General features: G+C 38.3%; 1 protein-coding gene across 1 annotated transcript in view; it reads right to left on the bottom strand.

Annotated features, from left to right (window-relative positions):
• eif2ak4 (eukaryotic translation initiation factor 2 alpha kinase 4) overlaps positions 1-18,761 on the bottom strand; it is a 26,661-nt gene extending 7,900 nt beyond the window's left edge. The window contains exons 1-31 of the mRNA XM_088433734.1: positions 18,420-18,761; positions 18,222-18,337; positions 16,947-17,049; positions 16,697-16,870; positions 15,812-15,892; positions 15,582-15,727; positions 15,417-15,517; positions 15,187-15,344; positions 13,276-13,814; positions 12,162-12,277; positions 11,523-11,677; positions 10,987-11,429; positions 10,850-10,922; positions 10,567-10,656; positions 10,356-10,478; positions 10,163-10,267; positions 9,415-9,478; positions 8,754-8,833; positions 8,494-8,595; positions 8,366-8,416; positions 8,038-8,274; positions 7,707-7,782; positions 7,276-7,397; positions 6,223-6,272; positions 5,374-5,542; positions 3,101-3,217; positions 2,923-2,988; positions 2,650-2,820; positions 2,048-2,182; positions 1,595-1,702; positions 1,364-1,492 (exon numbers count right to left, since the gene is read on the bottom strand). Coding sequence (XP_088289860.1) covers positions 1,364-1,492; positions 1,595-1,702; positions 2,048-2,182; positions 2,650-2,820; positions 2,923-2,988; positions 3,101-3,217; positions 5,374-5,542; positions 6,223-6,272; positions 7,276-7,397; positions 7,707-7,782; positions 8,038-8,274; positions 8,366-8,416; positions 8,494-8,595; positions 8,754-8,833; positions 9,415-9,478; positions 10,163-10,267; positions 10,356-10,478; positions 10,567-10,656; positions 10,850-10,922; positions 10,987-11,429; positions 11,523-11,677; positions 12,162-12,277; positions 13,276-13,814; positions 15,187-15,344; positions 15,417-15,517; positions 15,582-15,727; positions 15,812-15,892; positions 16,697-16,870; positions 16,947-17,049; positions 18,222-18,337; positions 18,420-18,548 — 4,329 coding nt within the window. The 5' untranslated portion in view covers positions 18,549-18,761. The remainder of the gene's footprint in view (positions 1-1,363; positions 1,493-1,594; positions 1,703-2,047; positions 2,183-2,649; positions 2,821-2,922; positions 2,989-3,100; positions 3,218-5,373; positions 5,543-6,222; positions 6,273-7,275; positions 7,398-7,706; positions 7,783-8,037; positions 8,275-8,365; positions 8,417-8,493; positions 8,596-8,753; positions 8,834-9,414; positions 9,479-10,162; positions 10,268-10,355; positions 10,479-10,566; positions 10,657-10,849; positions 10,923-10,986; positions 11,430-11,522; positions 11,678-12,161; positions 12,278-13,275; positions 13,815-15,186; positions 15,345-15,416; positions 15,518-15,581; positions 15,728-15,811; positions 15,893-16,696; positions 16,871-16,946; positions 17,050-18,221; positions 18,338-18,419) is intronic.
• Between the last annotated feature and the right edge of the window lie 1,054 nt (positions 18,762-19,815).

The raw sequence follows: 19,815 nt of genomic DNA, 5'->3' as shown, positions 1-19,815 counted from the left end.
GGAAAGTGAAAGAGGCATCAGGACCGGTTGTTTTTTTTTTTCTCCAATCACAGCATGTTTCTTCTAAAACAAAGATAAATATCACATTACAACAACACTGTTGTGTTGTTCACATAAGGTTAGCAAGCTCAGCTCATCGTGTTCAATGTTTACTATTTGGGATTCTGCTCTATAAAGTATTTATTGTGGGGTTGATGTCAGTTAAGGTTGGATACAAAATGAATGGGTAGGAAGGCGTTTGTAGGACTCAAACAGATTTGATTTTCAACTAAGTAAAATTCTCCTGATTGCGTAAATGTAGTCTTTACAGGTTTCTCACCTGCGTGTCAGGAAGCAGAAATATGAAAAAAAGAGGAGCTTCGCTTCCTTTAATGGAGAATCATTGTTACGATTTGATTTGATTCAGTTTTGTGGGTCCATGATTCGATTCAGAATCAATTTTCCATTCAAATTGATTTGAATGACAATCATTTCTGCTTCAATGATTTACTCCAGTCTACTTTGCAAGATGTAAAATGGATACCTTAAAGTGATATTTTTTACATTTAAGTTTTGAATTGTGATTTTACAAAAAGAGTGTGTGGACCATAACTGCTACGCTATTCTCTATTTTGCTTCAACCACTAGAATAGAAGGAAGGTAGGTGTCTTGTTATCGGAATAAGTATTTAAATTTTAAGTGACTTGATGGAACAATTATTGTAATTAACTAAGTGATGACAGTAAAAATGCAGTCATGAGGAGGAGTAGGGCCAGCTACAAGCAACAAAGGCTGCGAAGGAAAACTTCAAAATAAAACGACTGCATTGACACACGTGTATTATTTGGTGAGCGCACGCCGTTGGCGTGACGGGATGTTTGTTGCCGCTTCCTTGGCACTGCGCGTCTAGCAAGGTTACGCGGAAGCTGGCAGGAGGCAATTTTATTTTTTTTAATCTACAAAATAGATGTTGTGATTTATATAGATTCTGCATTGTTGTAAATTAGAATCTTGAATCTTTTTTGGGCACACCTCTAATATTCAGTACCGGCAATTCTATGGCTAGGTTTTGAGAATTTGTTATGCACTTTTTTTATTGCATTAATAAATAGTATAGGTCTCAAAATCAAATGATGTGGAGCCACTGGAGATAAGAGTCTCGGGTGTGTTTGGGCCATATTAGAAAGTTTCCCACAAAAAAAGGCGATCAAGTAATCAAATTAAGCACAAAAAATCCAATTGTCATTGTTATTAGTTTACCACAAATTTGCTTGCAGAGAAAAAAAAAATCCAAAAGTGAACTTAAGGTAATAGAAAAGGCTAGTTTTGATATATCACCTGCATTTTGAATAACAATCACAACTACTAAGAGATTGACACAAACCTGTGAGACATCATAAGCAATGTCTGCAGAGAGGCCGTTGCTCCACAACTTCTGGACAACACTAATGGCTCTGGACATGGAGGATTGTCCAACAGGGACCACAAGCACATCACAAGAACTTACTGATGGCTGAGAAAAAGAGAAGCATTAAACATAACTCCCGGTCTTCCACTCCTTCATTTTTATTAGATGTCAGATGTTAGTGCGCCGATGGATGTGTATGTCTCTCACTGGCTCCTCCATGCTGGCCACCACAGCATACACTTTGTCCAACGCCACGCTGGCACCTACTGCAGATGGCACTGGCACCGTGGAGGCAGGACCACGAAATTCCAGGATCTAGCAATGGAAATGGCAATCTTTGTCATGAAACCCTGGACCACTAATCAAATGAAGGCCAGGTAAATTTCTAAGTGCAAATCTTTGTTTTGTTTTCTTATGTTTTTAAACACTTTAGTGCTGTTGACATGAAAGGACCTCAATGGGAATGCAACCAAGGAATGCAACCGATGACGTCAACTATAGTTTCTTTTTTGTTTTTATGGCGATCGGTGGAAAAAGGTTTGGGCAGCTTTGATATGGTCATTGTTACAAAACAAAACAAATGTTGTTTATAGTAATGACCATCCTTGCTCAAGTCTGGTGATCTGTTCAATGTGGAAATGTGCATGATTCTACACATACCAGGTGGTCATAGCGTCCTCCAGCAGCAAGTATATCGGGTACAGTCCGTTTGCGCTTCTTGATGAAAGCCACAAACTGGAAGATGATTCCAGAGTGGTGCTGCACCTTGTATACTAAACCTAAATTGACTACCACCTACAGGGGAGAAAAAAAAAAAAAACAACACAAACATTAAAACGGTCAGGTGCATACAATGCATAGTCTACATTACCCAGTTCAAATTCCAGATGTTTTCAACATAAAAATCTTTGCCCACCAAAAATGCCAGACTTTTAAAACTGGAAAAAAAAATCTTTTTGAGAGGATGGAAAAATGAATGATATTTTATAACTGGTGATATGACTGACTGACAGTTAAGATTAGTACAAAAACATTGCTGAATTGCTCATCACAAAAAGAACACCATATTTTCTCAGGTTATAGGTCACCTTAATACAAGTAAACTGAGGGTCCACTGTAGTAGAAAAAAAAGTATTCATCTTGTTCTCAATTGTTTTTCATCTCACATCAGCCTGTGCTTTGAACCGGGGTGTGTAGACCTCCTGTGTAGACCTCCTATAACCTCTATATACAATAGATCGATTTGCAAGAGACGTCCTTACAGGCAGTTTCACCCCAAGTCTTTGAAGTAGAACCGAAACTTCCTCCAGGTCCTTGAGGCCCTGCTTGGCAAGTTGTGTAACGGCCATTTTCTGCTTGGTAAGTGAAGTTAGCAATAGCGCCACATCTTTCAGAGTCCCCTTCTGTTCGATGTACTTGTACAACACCTGCAACTGTACACAAAAAAGCTAAGCTAAGCTTAGCAGTGCCGACGACACAAAATGCTGCTGTGGGATTTTCCATCCGGACGGTTGAAACACCTGGTGGACACTTACACTGTTAGTCGACAGTGAAAAGTTGCAGAACTTTGCCTCGACCTCACGTTTGGTCAGCTTTTCACTCTAGGGAAAAAACAGAACAGGACACAAGATTCAACAAACGCTTGAGTATAACCTGCTACAGACACGCCATGTGCACAACATCTGTGATGCATGTGAGACAACAGTTACTGACCATGGCATCACATAGTATGTTGGAGGCCTGGTTCAGTTTGTCCTCAGGGATTCCGCTGTGAAGTAGGATGGCCTTCAGCAGACTAGCATGGTTCAGGTAAATGCTGTATTTCCTGTCCTGGAAATGCGGAGGACAACAGAAAGGTTCATTTCCAGCAAAGGGCACTGCAGTTCCATGCATAGCAATGTCATTATCTATTAGCAAGCAGGAAACTATTTAATATCAGAGGAGTGGGATTGTCTGCTCTAAAATTGACATAAAAAAAAAGGAGGAAATGGGGGTAATACCAAAATTGTTTAGTAACCACTGATTATCTAAATACATTCTGCATCGAGATGCAATCGCCTCTAAATGCAACCTAGATGCAGACATAGGATGTACTTATTTATGGCAAATTATGGCAATTAGGTGATCATATATGCTAAGACATGGGAATTATAATTAGTGATGCACCAAAAGGAAAATATTTGTCCGAAACTGAACCCCCCCCCCCAAAAAAAAAAAAACAAAACACAAAACCTTCTTTGAGCTACGTCTCATGGCAGCTTTCGGGAGCAGACTGAAATGTCACGCGCAGAAGCTTGCACAGGTCTGTAGATGTATGATACAAATTAAATAAAATTGCATACTAAGAATCTGAACAGGATTCTTGTTCAGTGTTTTATCACCTGTTTAGACTGAACTGTGGTCCAGTTTATTTATGGTTGAATGTTAAAACAAAGGCAGGTTTATTGTTCATTTTGAGCATTCTTTTTATATAGAATGTAAGTGAATCATTATAGATTGATAGGAATCCCCTAATGCTTACACTTTTGCAGTTGTTAACATTTGAGGCATTGACATTTTTTCTGTCTGAGGTTAAAATGTAAATGGCATTTGAATGCATCATGTGCATCACATACGTTATTGTAGTTATATATATATACACACACTATATATATATTATATATATATATATATATATATATATATATATATATATATATATATATATATACACACACTACATATATATATATATATACACACACTATATATATATATATTATATATATGTATATATATATATATATATATATATATATATATATATATACACACACTATATATATATATATATATATATATATATATATATATATATATATATACACACACACACTATATATATATATATATATATATATATATATATATATATATATATATGTGTATATAGATATACACAATGAAATTATATTTGACTAGTGGTACCTTAGCATCCTTAATCAGCGAATATTTTTTGTTTGTTTGTTTGTTTTTAATCCTGTGTGATATGTACTATGAGATAATTGCAACAAAAATTGAGTGACAAGGACTCAAGCCAGCCACTCCACTACTGCAGCTGTGATGACTAACTTCAAAGTAAAAGGCGTGTTGGAAGCTCTTTTCTCAAAATGCTTTACAGTAGTTGCTCACTAAGTGACACCCCTCTCTTTCCCCTGTTTGCACGTGTGAATTTCAGACAGCCTCTTGCTGGCAGCAGTTTATGAGTCACAACAACATCCTTTTTCAGTGCTATTGTTTCGGTTTTAATTCTTTTGGACGAAAACCAAAAATGCAGTTTCCTTTTTTTTTTGTTGCTATTTTCACACCAAAATCTTCAGTGACTAGAAATAAATTTTTGAGAAAGTATTTGACACTAGCAAAATAGGTTTCTTCTGACAAGGTTAGAGGAAGCTCTGTTTTGAATTGTGACTGGCAGTGCATCTCTACAAAACCTAGGCACCGCAGTTAAATAAACAAACATCAAGCTATAATTATGAACAGTCTGTCGATTCTTCCTCTCATTTCAACTCATATATTATCCGAAAGCCTTGACACAGAGTTGTCTTGAAAGGACCCCTGCAGGGACTGAACCTGGGTTGATTGGGTTCACGAGACACGCCGGTCAAAGCTCTGGGCACTGGAAAGTGTGGACAGGAAATGGATTTTGCACGGAGGGAGGGGGAGGAAGTGGAGTAAGCTGCACCAAACTGATTTAGGGTCCATATAATAAACATGGTGTAAATCTGTCAGACTTCCTCAACAGCTTGGTATGTTAGGCATGCGAGTGGGACGATTAGGAGCGAAAGAAAACAAACAACGCAGGTTGATATGACGGCATCCGTTGGGAAGGATGAGGACATGTCGAACCAGCCAACAAAACGTTCTGTCTAAAAGTGAAGCAAGGCAGGGCAGTGCAGCACACACTGACACTTGAGTTATTTCAAATATTGTATAAGGGGAGCAACCTGAAGCGCAGGGAATTCCTGGACTATTTCAGAGATGGTGTAAATGGTCTCGGCATCTGGGAGCAGGCTGTTGGTGACGGGTGTGATGATGTCAAAAGCACACTCCAGAAGCTCCCTTGGGTGAGCGCGATCCAGCTTCCTGGGCCGAAACACCCGATCAATGCTGTACCTTGGAAAAGAGGAACATACAAGGTTGCTTAACTCTTAAATAACTCGTTAACTTGTAAATCAAACCAATTTAATGAACAATTATACAATTAGATATATAATCTTTTTGCCATTTTTTTCATGATAACTATTGATGGCAGCCTTCTGTTCAGGATGCCGTTCTGTTCCTCTGGCGCAACACGATTAGTAACTTGAAACACATCATAATCCATCACTAACGTAGCAGTTAAGTCGTAATAAGAGTTCATCTTTTCATAGGTGTTGGAGTAACTGGGTAAACTTCCACAGCCCATGGTGTTACCTTGGAACTTCTAGCGCATCATTCATTAAATTCATCAAGCTTATGAACATCACATGAGCAAACTCAGAAAACAAGTACTGTAGGTCACGTTTGAGCTGTGATACTCATTCTCTTAGCCTTGGACATGATGTCATTTTCAATTGACAGCAAAAGGAAAGGGTGTTTTTAAGGGAATTAATTGTATTTACATTATAATTTAATTGCACATGAAATATAAATTATAAGTTACCTAATTGCAGAAGAAAATCTAAATTTTTGCTGCTGAAAATTGCAGACTAATTTGAGTACCCTTTAAGGTTAAAAAAAAAACAAAAAAAACCCTCCTGAGAGAAGAAATTCAATGAGCTAAACATTATGCCTAACCCAGGGTATATCTTTACCTCTTTAGATGTGTTATGTTGTTTCGAGCAACATATCTCGCAAACGCCATCTAGAATAAAAAATAAATAAATACAAGAAATTAGTTGTTGGAAGCATTATAATAAGGGTGAACCGGGAGGAAAATGTTTGGCCGAAACCAAAAACCAAAAACCAAAACACCCCCCAAAAAATGTACTTTAATGTTTTGCCCAAACATCACCTTAAACAACCCAGCACAGGTCTGTAAACGATTGATGAAAATGAATACACTATGGCTCTAAGTAGTATTCTTGTTCAGTGTTTTAAATCATGTTTAAAGGTGAGTAATTTTAATATGCTCCACACTTTTATAATGTTATAATATTTATACATGAACTCAACATAATTAAGGCAGGTTTATTTTTTGTTTTGATTCACAGCCGTACCAACCAAAAGTATGGAAGACAGAAACCTTGTTATTTGATTAGGTATGATTAACATGAGGAAAATATGAAACTAAGTTTATCCCATCATTCTTCTTGATTTGTCAGCTTTTATATATTGATATAAAGCCCACATTTAAACATTTGCAGTTATTAATATTTAATGAATTTACTTTCTTGGCGTGAATTTGAAACGTTTGATGGCATTTGAATGGATCACACACAAAGTTAGTGCCTCGCACGAAAGCTGGAAATTTAGGTGGTATCAAATAATGTCAGTGTAATTGATGACTAGTTTCTTAGCGTCTTTAATCAGCAAATAAATGAATGTTTTTTATGGCGGTGTGTTGATATTGGTAGCTTAGTAACGCGACAGTAATAAAAAATCCAGTGCTGAGGACTCAAGCTAACCACTCTGCTAACGCAGTTACGAAGGACAATTTCAAGTTTACTAAATCTAATGTATGTATTAGTTGTCCATGTATTATTTGGTGCGTTTATTTTTTTTTTAGGTTGACCTTTGCAAGACTGTGATGGCGGGTGATGTTGTTTGTCTTCCTTGGAAACCAAAATTTGAATAAAGAGTGCCATTTTGAATGTGCACATTGAAGGTCTTGCAGTATATGGTTGTGCAAAGTGTAATACGCTTACACGAAGGTTGTAAGGTAGCGTCACCAGCATACCGCTGTGGTCCATGAAGCAGGCTGGTTCGCTGCTTTCACAGAGCTTCTTGTGTTTGGGCAGCAGAAGTGGTGTCTGCAGGCGTACTGCACCTGATGACAAACATCACACAAAGCAGAAAGCATATGCATGATAACATGACCTTCACCTTGAAACAAGTGATGCATACTGTATGAGGAGATACAAAAAGAGTATAAGCGAACAAGTACAGCTGGAGGTAATCAGTAGTTTGCACAAATGCAGTACAACACAGGCACCTGTGTTGACTCTTGCTCTTCAAAACACAGGATTTATTGTTCGTGGGACATTCAGTAGAACAGATGTCCGAGTCTCAGAGGTTTGCAGAGGGCCGTCAAGCTTCCCACATGCACAAATGCTGAAAGCAAGACTTCCACACTCACTGTGTTTCTTGAAAATCCTAGTGATGGTCTCGTACACATACTGCTGCAATTTGGCACTGCTGAAGCTGAAGCTGCCCTGGAGGGGGACAAAACAAACAGCCTCTGTTAAGGATCAGAAGACATGGAACAAGCATTAACATGCCTTTGCAGGCCACATGATGAGTGGGGTTTCTGTTCCATATCACTAAGGCACAGTGACACCTAAAGATGGAGACGAGGAACAGGTAAACTTTATGAAGCCATTCGACACAACATATTTTCGCACTGTAAATGCTTGAGCAAAATTGCTAACCTCCGTCAAAAAACTCGCAGCAAAAAGTCAAAGTCAAACCTTATGAAGGTCTATATCATAGGTGTAATCCACGACTGGTGAATTCGTCTGGGCAAACAACTGGGCCACCATGCTGCGGTAAGCTTTGCAATTGATATTGGCCATCGTGTGCTGTAGGACTTCATGCAACTCTGACTCTTCCATCTGGGGCGGAGGCAGCAGTTCACTCTTGAGCAGCTCCTGGGCAGTGGGCCGCAGTGCAGGATCATGCTTCAGGAGCCATTCAATCACCTTCCTCTGTCATGACAGAATATATATTACAATACTAATGAGTTGTCAGATATATGCTGTATATTCAATACTAATGCTTGGTCAAAATATTCTTCACCTGCGTTCCTTGCTCATATCTATTGTAATCGTCCGGGAAGTCAATGGGCTCCTGCAGAAAAAAAGGAGATTGTGTAAGTAACATAGCCCCAGCATTTTTCTCAAGATTAATCTTAGTTGTGGACATACAATGCGAAGCTGACTCAGAACAGAAATGCGCTCAGCCCCGGTGATCATAGGCCGGTAGGACATCTCGAATAGGATGATACCCAGGCTGAACAAATCAACTTTCTGAGAACAGAAAAAAAAAGATAAAATAACTACATTGTACTATCAAAAACGAATTACAAACACAATAGCACAAAGCTTGCTACATTTTCATAAAATGTGAGTGATCCAAAAATGTTATGTTTTGCAATGAAAATAACCTCCAAAATACAAAACCTTACTTGATTGTAGGTAGCTTTGGTATTTCCTTGAACTTCTGGACTAACATAGAGGGCTGTTCCAACCATACCAGTCAGGTTTCCTACAGATGATTGTAGTGCAGAAAAAAAAGATATATATACATATATATATGTCAGAGGGCATAAAATAGTAAAAAAGAAAAATATTTATTTCGAGGTGTCAAAATTAAGACATTAATTGCAATTAATTCTGTAAAGTCATAGTTAAAACCTTTGTTTTCAAAACACGTCAATCTAATTTTCAAAATATATCGTTCTGGTTTGTGTGTAAAAATTAAATATTTTGTAATGCATCTGGCTTCTTGCTTGAGAGGGCTGAAAAACAAAGTTCAAATACACCCTGAAAAGTGACTGTCATTGTGTTTGGCATAACCTAATAAGTTCATTGTGTGAATGGGAGGGCAAGTTCAGAAGCAGAAGGGCGTGACAATGAAAGCGTGTGTGACGGTTGTCAATACGATGAGTGGTAAATTTAAATTATAAAAAAAAAACATGCTCGATGGCACCTTGGATAAAGGTAGGGTGAAATGCGTACTTTGTAAGGAGGAGCTTGCTTATCACAAATGTAGCTCGTCTCACCTCTGCAGCCACACACCACATTTATACATGTTATTAATGTAAAGGGAGGGGAGGGATTTTGCACCTGTTGGGTCCATTTTTTGCAGTGCTTGAGAGCCACTCTCTTCCACTTCAAATTTACCTGCAGCCTGGCAGAGGAAAAAAAAAAGTTTAATACACTGTGCATTCATATGTTGGACATTTCATTTAGCTCACCTCGCACAAACTGACGGGATGCAGTGCAAGGGTGATATTTAGAGAGTAGTCACAGAAATTAAAAGCTGTAATGTTTACGTGACATTGTTTAGATGCATCATAACAAACTAAACAACAACTAACAAGTACTAATTACTATGTTATATTTCTGCGGGGCAACAATAGCTTATCTGTCGGGATTCAGCCTTCAGAACGGAGGGGTCACTGTTCAAGTCCGATTGCGATCAAATGATTTTGAAACAATGTGGGAGAAACGCTAGTCTGGGAGGTGCTTTAGCAAGGCGTACAAAACTCAGTGCCTCAGTCGCCATTTAGATACCCCATAACTGTTTTTTAATAGTTGAATGGCTCTTTGACTCGGTTTGACTACGATTATTTATAACGATTAAAAAGGTCGGGTCACTTTGAGTCACAAGTGGCAAAAATGGCTCACACCTGAGATAGATAAAAAGACAGCTTTTTTTTCTCAAATTCCACAGAAAGAATATTAATCTGAATACCATGTTTAGACAGTGGCGCCACAAAGGACATGTTATTGTAAAGTTTTTGTTTGTTTGTTTTTACTTGACTTGCTCTTTGAGAAAAACGTGTAATGTGCATTGAAGATTAAAAATTACCACAGTGGCCGGATGGTCCGTAGCCAGGCCAAAATCACCAATTTTCACGTGATCTTGAGAGTCAAGGAAGATGTTGACCGGCTTCAGGTCCCTGTGAATCATTCCCTTTGAAAGAGAAGGATAATTGTGACAGCTTGATAAATGCAGTAGATTACATGTCTGTCCATGACAATTTATAAGCATGCAGTAAAACCTGTTCATGGATGTAAGAAAGGCCATCAAGGATTTCTCTGAAGAGCCTCCAAAGCCGATTCTGGTCCTGATGCAGACCTTGGTCGATTGTGTCACGTAAAGTGCTTTTCTCACAGTATTCCATCTGCACAGTGTGCAGAAGAAACAAGTGGTTTAGTTTAGTTGTGGAGCGACATCTAGTGGTAATCGCGGTGCATGGAAAGGATGCTTACTTGTATGTACAAGTAATGCACTGTGACAAACGGTCTATCAGATTCTGCACTTCCTGATGTTTCGATCAGCGGCCTTTTGCTTGGCTCACCCTGCAGAGACATACCATGCATCTGTTCTACTAACTTTACAACACAAATGAACCGTCCTTCAAAACCCATTTGGGACCGTTGGTTGGTGCTTGATTTCCACAGCAAGTCCGTGTATTTACATGAGGTGCAAAGTACAAAATTTACACAGCAAAAAGCAACTGCTTATTTTGAGCCTTACAAGAGACATTCAAACCTGCGATAACATTTCATCTGTGCTATCGTCGCCATTGTCAAAGATGATGTCGCTGATGGAGTCATCAGACTGCCTGTAAGGCAAAAAAACAACTTCAGTGTATACATTTGTGCTGTCAAACTTAAAAACTAACATACAAATAAACGGCGCCAAAGACATCCTCCTCATCGTCGTCATCGTCTTCCTCCCCTTCATCACTTGACTGCTGTCGACCACATTTAGCACTGGAGGACCTCTCAATAGATGTGGACCATTCCACTGAGCTGGACAGGGCTGGAGGTGGTGCGATGTCCTCCACGTTGTCAGCAAGTCCCAGCTCGTTGATCCTGGGCAGACCTCTTCCAGCCGGAGGCGGTTTGTCAGCTGTACTGGGAGGCTCCGAACTATCCGTGTTGCTGGGCATGCCCCCAACAGGCATTTCGCTCCTTTCGATCCATGCATTGTAGTAGCGCACGATGTTCTCATGGTTGAGACGTGAAAGCAGCGTCACTTCGCCTTTGATGCGCCTGAATTGTTTACTGGCAGGGTTGACTTGGATGCGCTTCACAGCATAGTAGCAGCCATCAAGATTGTTCTGAACCTAAGTTTGAGAGAGAGAGGGGAGGAATGATGCAAACATACAATATAAGTGACATCATTTGATATGTATAAGTTCATCATGTGCCTCAAATACCTTAATGACGGCACCGAAGGCTCCTTTGCCCAAAAGCTGGAGTTCTTCAAACTCACTAAAGTAGCGAGAAAACGGTTGCTGAACTCCATAAGCGAATGGAGCATTAAGGATGTGGCTACGGGGGATTACCGATGATGCAAAGTCCACAGCAAGATCTTAAAATAAATAAATACATAGATCATTTTCAGTTGACAGCAAGCGGCAAAACTTGTAGGTTTAATTGTAATAGTTCTAGATGAAAAACAATGTAGGTACCAAATTTATTCTAGAAGAAATATTGACTTTTACTGATGACAATAGCTCAATATGTTTACAATCCTTTTAAATAGACTAAGCACTGTTGTATTACAATTTGTTGTTTTTATTTTCTATTTTTACTTAATATTTATTTATTAGCTGTATTTAGGGTTATGTACATGTACAGCATTTTGTACACAGGAATGATTGGTTTAAAGTGCTATAAAGTTAAGTTAAATCAATTAATACCTGTGTCAATGACATGAATACTTGACACTACCATATTTGTAAAGTCTCTCTCTTTTTTTTTTTTTTTGGTCCAGGTTTACCTGATGATACCTGATAAGTGTTTGTCCGTAATATTTTAAGTCAACTCATCATTTCTATAGCTCATATATTCACCTTCTGGGCTACTATCATTGAACTGAAGCTGGTTCTTAGGTGATGGCGGTTTAAGGAAGTTGTGGTCCAAAAGTTGCTGGGTTGTCCATCGATCGACATCATTCAGACAGATGCACCTGAGGACACACTGCGCATTGATTTCTGACATTGACTTGCAACAATTTTAATTCCACTTGAATTGACTGAATAACCCCAATTCACACAAATCCCCAAATCAACACTCAAAGGCATACCAGGTAAATATTTTGTCTATAATTAACTTGATAACAAAACAATTTTTGCATGCAATTAATACTTTTAAAACGACATTTTTCTACTTATTGTTAAATTATATCACTGGTGTGCAAGGCTCACATCGCCCGACCAAATCCAGCAAACAGCTGAGCCTGCATGAGTGGTCGTTACTTGAGCGTGTCAAGTCATGTTGAAATGATAAAAAAGTTGGAAAATTAGTTTTCCAAAGGCATTAATTGTACAGGACAAATAATTAAGTTGTAATAATAATTATTTTTGATGATGAATTAATCATTTACATACCTTGTCTAATTCACAGTATTCACAGTATTTTTGTTTTTTAAATATTAGTGGGTCTCAAAACACCCTGCAGTGAATGAGTTAAAATAATCGTTAGTTGCAGCCCTAAAATTAACTATATACAAAATATTTTAATTGCAAAATGAAAATGGCTAAATTGAATAATCTTTCATTCTTAGGAGGACTTTCAATTATGAATCTCATTAGAACACTTCAGTAAAAACGATTACCGTATTTTTCGGACTATAAGCAGCAATTTTTTCCTCATGTTTTTTCCTCATGTTTTGAGTGTGTGTGTTTTTTTGTTTTTTTTTGCCAGCCACCAGCAACCAAATGTGTATCTGTTCGAGGTGTCAATTCATGGAACAACTATCAAATAGAACTGAAAAGATGTGAACCAATGGCTGTGCTCAAAAAGAGTTAAAACAATATACAATTAAAAAAAAAAAATATATATATATATATATATATATATAAAATCACCTCTTCAATTATTATCATTAGTAAATGAAGATTTTTGTGAGCTATTTGAGGTTATTAGAATATTAAAGCATGGCAAAAATAAGGTATTCATACATACCTTTGAAGGAAGTCCTTGAAATCAGCTGGCAGGTTGGTGGGCACCGTCACAGGATACTCCTTCACCTCTTTCCCTTGACTTAAAGCCAGAAGCATCAGCCCCAAGTTCCACACGTCCCCCTTTTTGCCCATCTTGGTGGGCATGGCAGTGTCCTCGGAGAAACGCACATGCGCCTGCTCGAAGATATCTTCTTTGCAGATATCGGAGAACCTCTTGGATAAGCTGTAATCAGTCAATCGAATGTTGCCCTCAGAGTCCAACAGCACACTTGAGGCCCCCAAATGTTTGTGGACCACAGAGTTCGAATGCAGGTAGTCGAGCGCTGCCAGGAGCTGGGCCGTATAATGGCACAGTTTGTCCAAAGGGACGGGGGAGTGATTGAGGAGACTTTGGTTCATGTTGACACCGGCCACATGCTCAACCAGAAGGTCCACCACCAGGCAGTCTTCCTTCTCGCTTGAGTTCAGTGCCCTGTAGTGCACCAGGTTTGGGTGCTCCAGTCTCAGGAGGGAGTTGAATTCATTTTCTGCTGCATGGATCTTTGGAGGGTTCAGAGAAATTTAAGTCAACAACTCTGACTTCATAAATACATTAGTTAAAGGCTATTGAGGGTGCAAATATAAATTAAAAACATTAAAATAACACTGTGTCATCCCCAAAAATTGAAATCAGGTGGACCAGATTTATACTGCAACCAATAAGCAGATAAAAAAAAAATACTTAGATCCCAGCCACCTTCAGTTTCCCATATGTCATTGACCAATAATTCCATGAAAAGATTGAAGAAAATAAAGATGTGATAAAGAACCTATACTACGCTTTTATTTTAGCTGAGTGCGCTCTCATAAAAAAAATAAAAAAAATCAATAGTCAAATTAATTGATAAACACTTTTGATAATCAATGAGTCATTTAGATCAAATTGGTAAATTACCTTCTCACTAGATTCCTATTATGATTCCTATTATCTTTCATGAAAGTACACAGACTATCTTTGTGTTGAATTAAATGGGTTTTTTTTTACTATGGAAAACAATGAACCCCATTTTAACCAATTGTCTGACATGATATGGACTATACCAGAAGCTGAAAAATTAATTTACAATGGTGCATTTCTCTTGTGCGAGTCTAATTCAGCAATTGGATTAATCGACTGATTAATGGATGATTAAAATAGTCTTCAGTTGTAGCCCTAAGAGTCCTTGACATTATGAAGAGATAATTGATGAAATCAAGGGGTATCCCGAAACAAGTTCTTCACTTACAATACAATGCCAACATTGCAGCCCAGAGCTGTGTCTGATACTGACATCGATTCGATATTAGCAGGAATAATACATCCTCTCATATATTTTTCAGTATAAAATGTTAAAAGATTTGATCAAGTGATACCATTCAAACAAACAATGATCAGCAAAGATAGGCATGAGAAAATATGACACTTTTATTCCAGGCTACATAATTTTCATATCAAACATGACATGAGAATATTCTGCACTTCAATAATAAAAAAAGGACCCTGAGAAATAACTAATGAAATCACGACAAAGAGACCGGATTGGACTGTTGGTGTAAATGCTGCTGAGAGCCAGCCTATTCTTAAGTGTCCTTTGTTGTCTTCATTTTGTCTCAGAAAGACAAGAAAGTGAACTGCATCCCACACAAACACATGGGACGTCATTGTCAAGACCAGGATATTGGGAGGATATGAGTGAGAATATCAGAGATTTTGGATGTAGACACATATAATCTGATACTATTTTTTTGGCTGGTATTGATATTATTAGATCAGGACACCGCTACAGGAATTATTGGTGAACAAAAAATGATCATCAAAACAATGTTTTATCATTTATATTCAAAAGAAGAAGAAAAAATCTTTACAATAATAGCAATATCTTTCTGTACTCGCCTGCTTTTTGCAGTTTTCAATTTTTCCTTTCTCCTGGCTGGTGAAAAACTTGCCCATTTTCTTGTTCCAGCGCAATGACCACTCATAAATGACTGCAAAGTCACCGGAATTCACCTCAAATCCATTGTAAACATTCCGGCCCAGCCTCTCACTCACACCTGTGACATTAGCGCACACCCTCAATAAACAATCAGCATTTGAAAGTGTAATCTGATGGCTGCTGTTCTCACCTAAATGTCTCCCTTTGTGAACATCAAGTTCTCCAAAGGTGCTGCTGTGAAAATGAAGACGCGCCTGTGCGTGTGAGTTGTCTTCACTGATGGTCTCCCGTCTGGCAGGTGATTGAAAAATATAAGAACAATGTTTCGCTTTGTTTCATACGAGTGTTTATGTACCTATAACGTGTACTTGAAGTATTCCGCCGACGGTTTGGGACTCCTTTCTTGGTGTCTGTGATGTCAGGAGGAGCTCCACATTCACTGGGTGGGCTCTTCCCCAAAATGCTAGCAGAGACCGGTAGCTCCATACTCTCAAGTCGCTCCTGTTAAGGTTAGCCATGCACAAAGTGTATCAAAATAATGAGCTAAGTTTGGTTTGCACGTTTGAATTTTTGACGCTCTTGGACCTGTTTGAAGATCTCCTTTCTCCTCTTTTCCTCTCGTTTTTCCTCCTCTCGTCGCTGGATTTCAGCCATTATTTCTTTTTCCTATGAGAAGAAAAACATGTGGTACTATCTATTCAAACACTGCTGTAATACAGAGTCAACGATATGCTTGTATACTCGTTTTTTATATATATATATATATATATATATATATATATATATATATATATATATATATTTTTTTTTTTTTTTTTTTTTTTTAAATGACAGCGCAGTAGCAGCACGTCCGTCTCACATGTGGAGATAGCAGAATCGATTCTGACTCCTGCTTTTCTGTGTGAAGTTTGCACTTTCTCCCCGTGCCTGCCTGGACTTCCTTTCCACATTCCCAAAAACATGTATGATAGATATATTGGACACGCTAAATTGCCCTTTGGTGTTTGTAAGTGTGAAAACATGTTTGTGTCTATGTGCTCTGTGAATGGCTGGCAAACAGTTCAAAGTGTGAGACAAACATGAACGTGTGGATTATTTTCCACCCCAATTCATTCAATACATTTGGATAGCATTTTTGAGGTTGTAAAAAGCAAAAACTATGTTTTTTTTGTAAACGATAAATAGATTAGGTTTGCATGGTGGACTCTTGGTTAACATTTCGGACAAATGGTTTAATTAGTAGTTAGTTAGCCCCTGGTAAATATTTTTGCCTACATTTTACTTCTTGAAATTAAAAATAATTCAATGGCGACAATAGTGTTGTTTGCTTAAAGGTTGTGTCGAAAAATATGCTTTCTCAAATATGATGAATGTGATTAAGGATCATCGCTATGATATTGATCCAAATACAAAAAAGTGATTATTATTTCATTTGTCATGCATAAAAAAAGGATGGCTGAAAAAACTAACCATCTCTTCCTCTTGTTTGCGCCGCTGGTCTCTCCTCTGCTGCTCCTCCAGGTCTCGTTTCTCCTGTTGCCTGCGGAGATTATTCAGCATCTCGTCATGGAAGGAGCGCGACGGAGGTTTGTTGTGCTCGTAGAGGAATCCCTGGATGTGGTCGGCCAGCTCATAAATCATCACCTGGGTGTCGAGTGGCAGACAGACACATGTCAAGCAACACGTGTACATTAACACGTGTGTGTGTGTTCACTCACACCTCTCCACATCGCGCCACTGCCAGCTTGGTGAGTTCATTCTGGAGGGTCTGCAGGTTGTCATTTGACAGACCTTTGACATTTGTCAGTTCCAGCTCTGGAGGCCTGTTGAATGACCAATGAGGATGGAAAATAATCACTAATGGACTTCTAGAACTCAAAGTTAGCTCTTTATACAATGGTTCGTCAAATCAAAAACACCCTCCATTCCAGGAAGCTGCTCAACCTTAGATTTAAAATGTATTTTAGCAATTAGAAATAATGGTTTGAAATAAATATGTGGTGGAATTAGTCCTTTCAAGGGGTCAGAGGTCAGAATATCGTACTTTTTAGATGTATATTTACATTAAATTTTAGATGCTATTTGTTCTAACCCTAATTTGACAGTTCAATATTAGAATGTACAGGAACTGTTGCAAGGCTTCATTAGGGCGACGTTCAAGCAGCAGTTAAAAGTGACCCAATTCCAATTGTTTGCCCCTAAGAGACCTGTACCTGACATTTAAATGGCAGTTTGACTGAAACAGATCAGAATTTTTCAAATGTGGCACAGGCCACTTGGGTATGTGGTCCTGAAATTGATCCATAGCCAATCTTTTGTAATGCGACTTCATTCTGAATGGCCAGGTCGCTTTCATCTTTCACCTGCATATGACCAACGAGTGACATACTTCAAAATTCTGTGCTGAAAAATGCAAAAGCAGGTTAGGAAGATCAAAACAACAATGGCGGGGTTAAAATCATGTGACAGACCTTAACTTTGACACCTGTTTACTACAGTCACCTCAGTGATTATGGGTCTTTTTACATGTTAACCCCTGTAGTCATTATGGAGGTGCTTTCACTCACGCACTAATCTGCCTCTTACTACATGCATATATAATATTTTGCACTACATGATATTTGCTCTATATTATTAGCACTATTGCTTTTGTTGTTGTTTTATTACTATTTATTGCCATTCTTATTGTTATTTATGTATTGCTCAAACATGGAATGTAATCTGCTACTCGGGAATGTGAACGGAATAAGAATTTCATTGTGTGATATAATAATACTATGCATATGACAATAGACTCTTGAATCTTGATTGGACTTGTTTGAAAGTGTCAAATTGTCATGGTCAGATTTTGCTTACAACTCAAATGCAACTTTTACGGCTTGAAATATTCAAACACAAGAAGAAATGATTGAGACTGATGTTGAAGCAACGACAACTGTTACATACTTTGATTTAAATATTCACAGTGGCTTATAAATCAGCAGTCGGCACTCACACGTCTGGGTAGTTGTGTGGGCATTTGACCTGAAGGTCTACAGTCACGTAACATTCCTGGGAATGGTTCAGGCCTTTTGGGCGCAAACAGAGATTGACCTCAGGAGGTCTTTTCACCTGAGGAGGTACAAGGATGGACAGTAAAATATTGATTTGTAGGGCGGGGTTGACCATGGTGACGGTGGTGCGTCGCAGTTACCTTCCACGGATCCTTTTGGCGAAGATCTTGGAAGTCTTCCTCGAAAATAGATGCGAGTGCCTCCAACTCATTTTCCTGTTGGACCGTGTGGTCGTCTGTAGCCTCTGTGGGAAACAATTGACCACTCATTCTTTTTCTACTCCGTCTACATGGCAGCCCTTCTCAGCCCTGTCACACTCAGCCGAGAAAGTGGAAGACAACTTTTCAATAGACCTCCTCGCCACCCCTACGCTGGCCCAATTTCAAGATTTCACTTTTTCTGTTTTTCTTTTTAACATAAACTAGAAACTCGATTATAGCACATTTACGCACTCGGCAACTGTTGTGTCGCGTGTCTGTCGCAGATTCCGTCGCAGATAAAGACGTCATCACGGTTCGTTCACAAATAGAAACCCTAGAGGGCAGAAACGAAGGGGATGAGGCGGAAGACTGCCCACATCCATTAACAACGTGTCAATGGCGGCCATATTGACAGGGGCGATGTTCCCATCTACGACAAAGCATGGACATTGATTAAACCTTGAGTTTTTGCCCATTTTTACAATGGCGTATATCATTCATCAGACCCCCCCAAAAACTATTTTCTTGAGTAATTTGGGAGGAGGGCTTAGTTTGTTTCATAATTCTTCGTGCGTTTTTAAAAATAATTTCTGTCATTAAAAATATATTTAAAAAAAAAACTGAAAGAAAAAATAAAACAAAAACAATACTTTGAAAAAACAAAAATTAAAAAAATGTAGAAAAAAAAACACAAACAAAAACAGGAAAGGCAAAACCCTCCAACTGAATGTAGTAGTCTTCCAGACATTTGTGAAGCATTTATTAGAGAACATTTGAGAAAAAAATCCCATGTTACTCACAGTTCCCTTCTTGTAATTATACGGTGTTGTGGTCAACGACAGGCTATGCACTTTGCTGCACAATGAGCTGGCATCTTTTTTTTTCCCATTTGTGTTGCCTTACAAATAATTGGCTATTTAGCATTGACACAGGTGCGCATCTCAAAAGGGATATCTTAAAAAAAAAAAAGAAAAAACAAACAGAACAACTTTCTTCGGTAATGATTAGTCAATAAAATATTAAAACAACAATTTTGCTCAAATTCATTTCAAATATACTGTAGCAGTGGTTTGATTATAACACACAATGGATTTGAACATAATGCTCATTGTGCTCATCTTACTTACACAAGCTATTTGATCACATTCTAGTCCAATTGAAATCTTAACATTTCATTGGTTGATTTGTCATGTGGCCAGTGTATCCGTAAGCATGTGTATGGGAGGGTAAAATGTCAAAATGGAGGGAGGATATGATAAGGTTCTTAAATTTGAGAACTTGATTAACGGTAGGTTCCACTCACTCGATCAGACGATTGGCTGGTAACCAGTCTAGG

This window comes from Hippichthys cyanospilos, chromosome 14 (assembly GCF_059441005.1).
Source record: "Hippichthys cyanospilos isolate Australia breed blue-spotted pipefish chromosome 14, RoL_Hcya_1.0, whole genome shotgun sequence".
Taxonomy (NCBI): domain Eukaryota; kingdom Metazoa; phylum Chordata; class Actinopteri; order Syngnathiformes; family Syngnathidae; genus Hippichthys; species Hippichthys cyanospilos.
The sequence above is the reverse complement of the archived record's forward strand: the minus strand, read 5'-3'. Positions and strand labels throughout refer to the sequence as shown.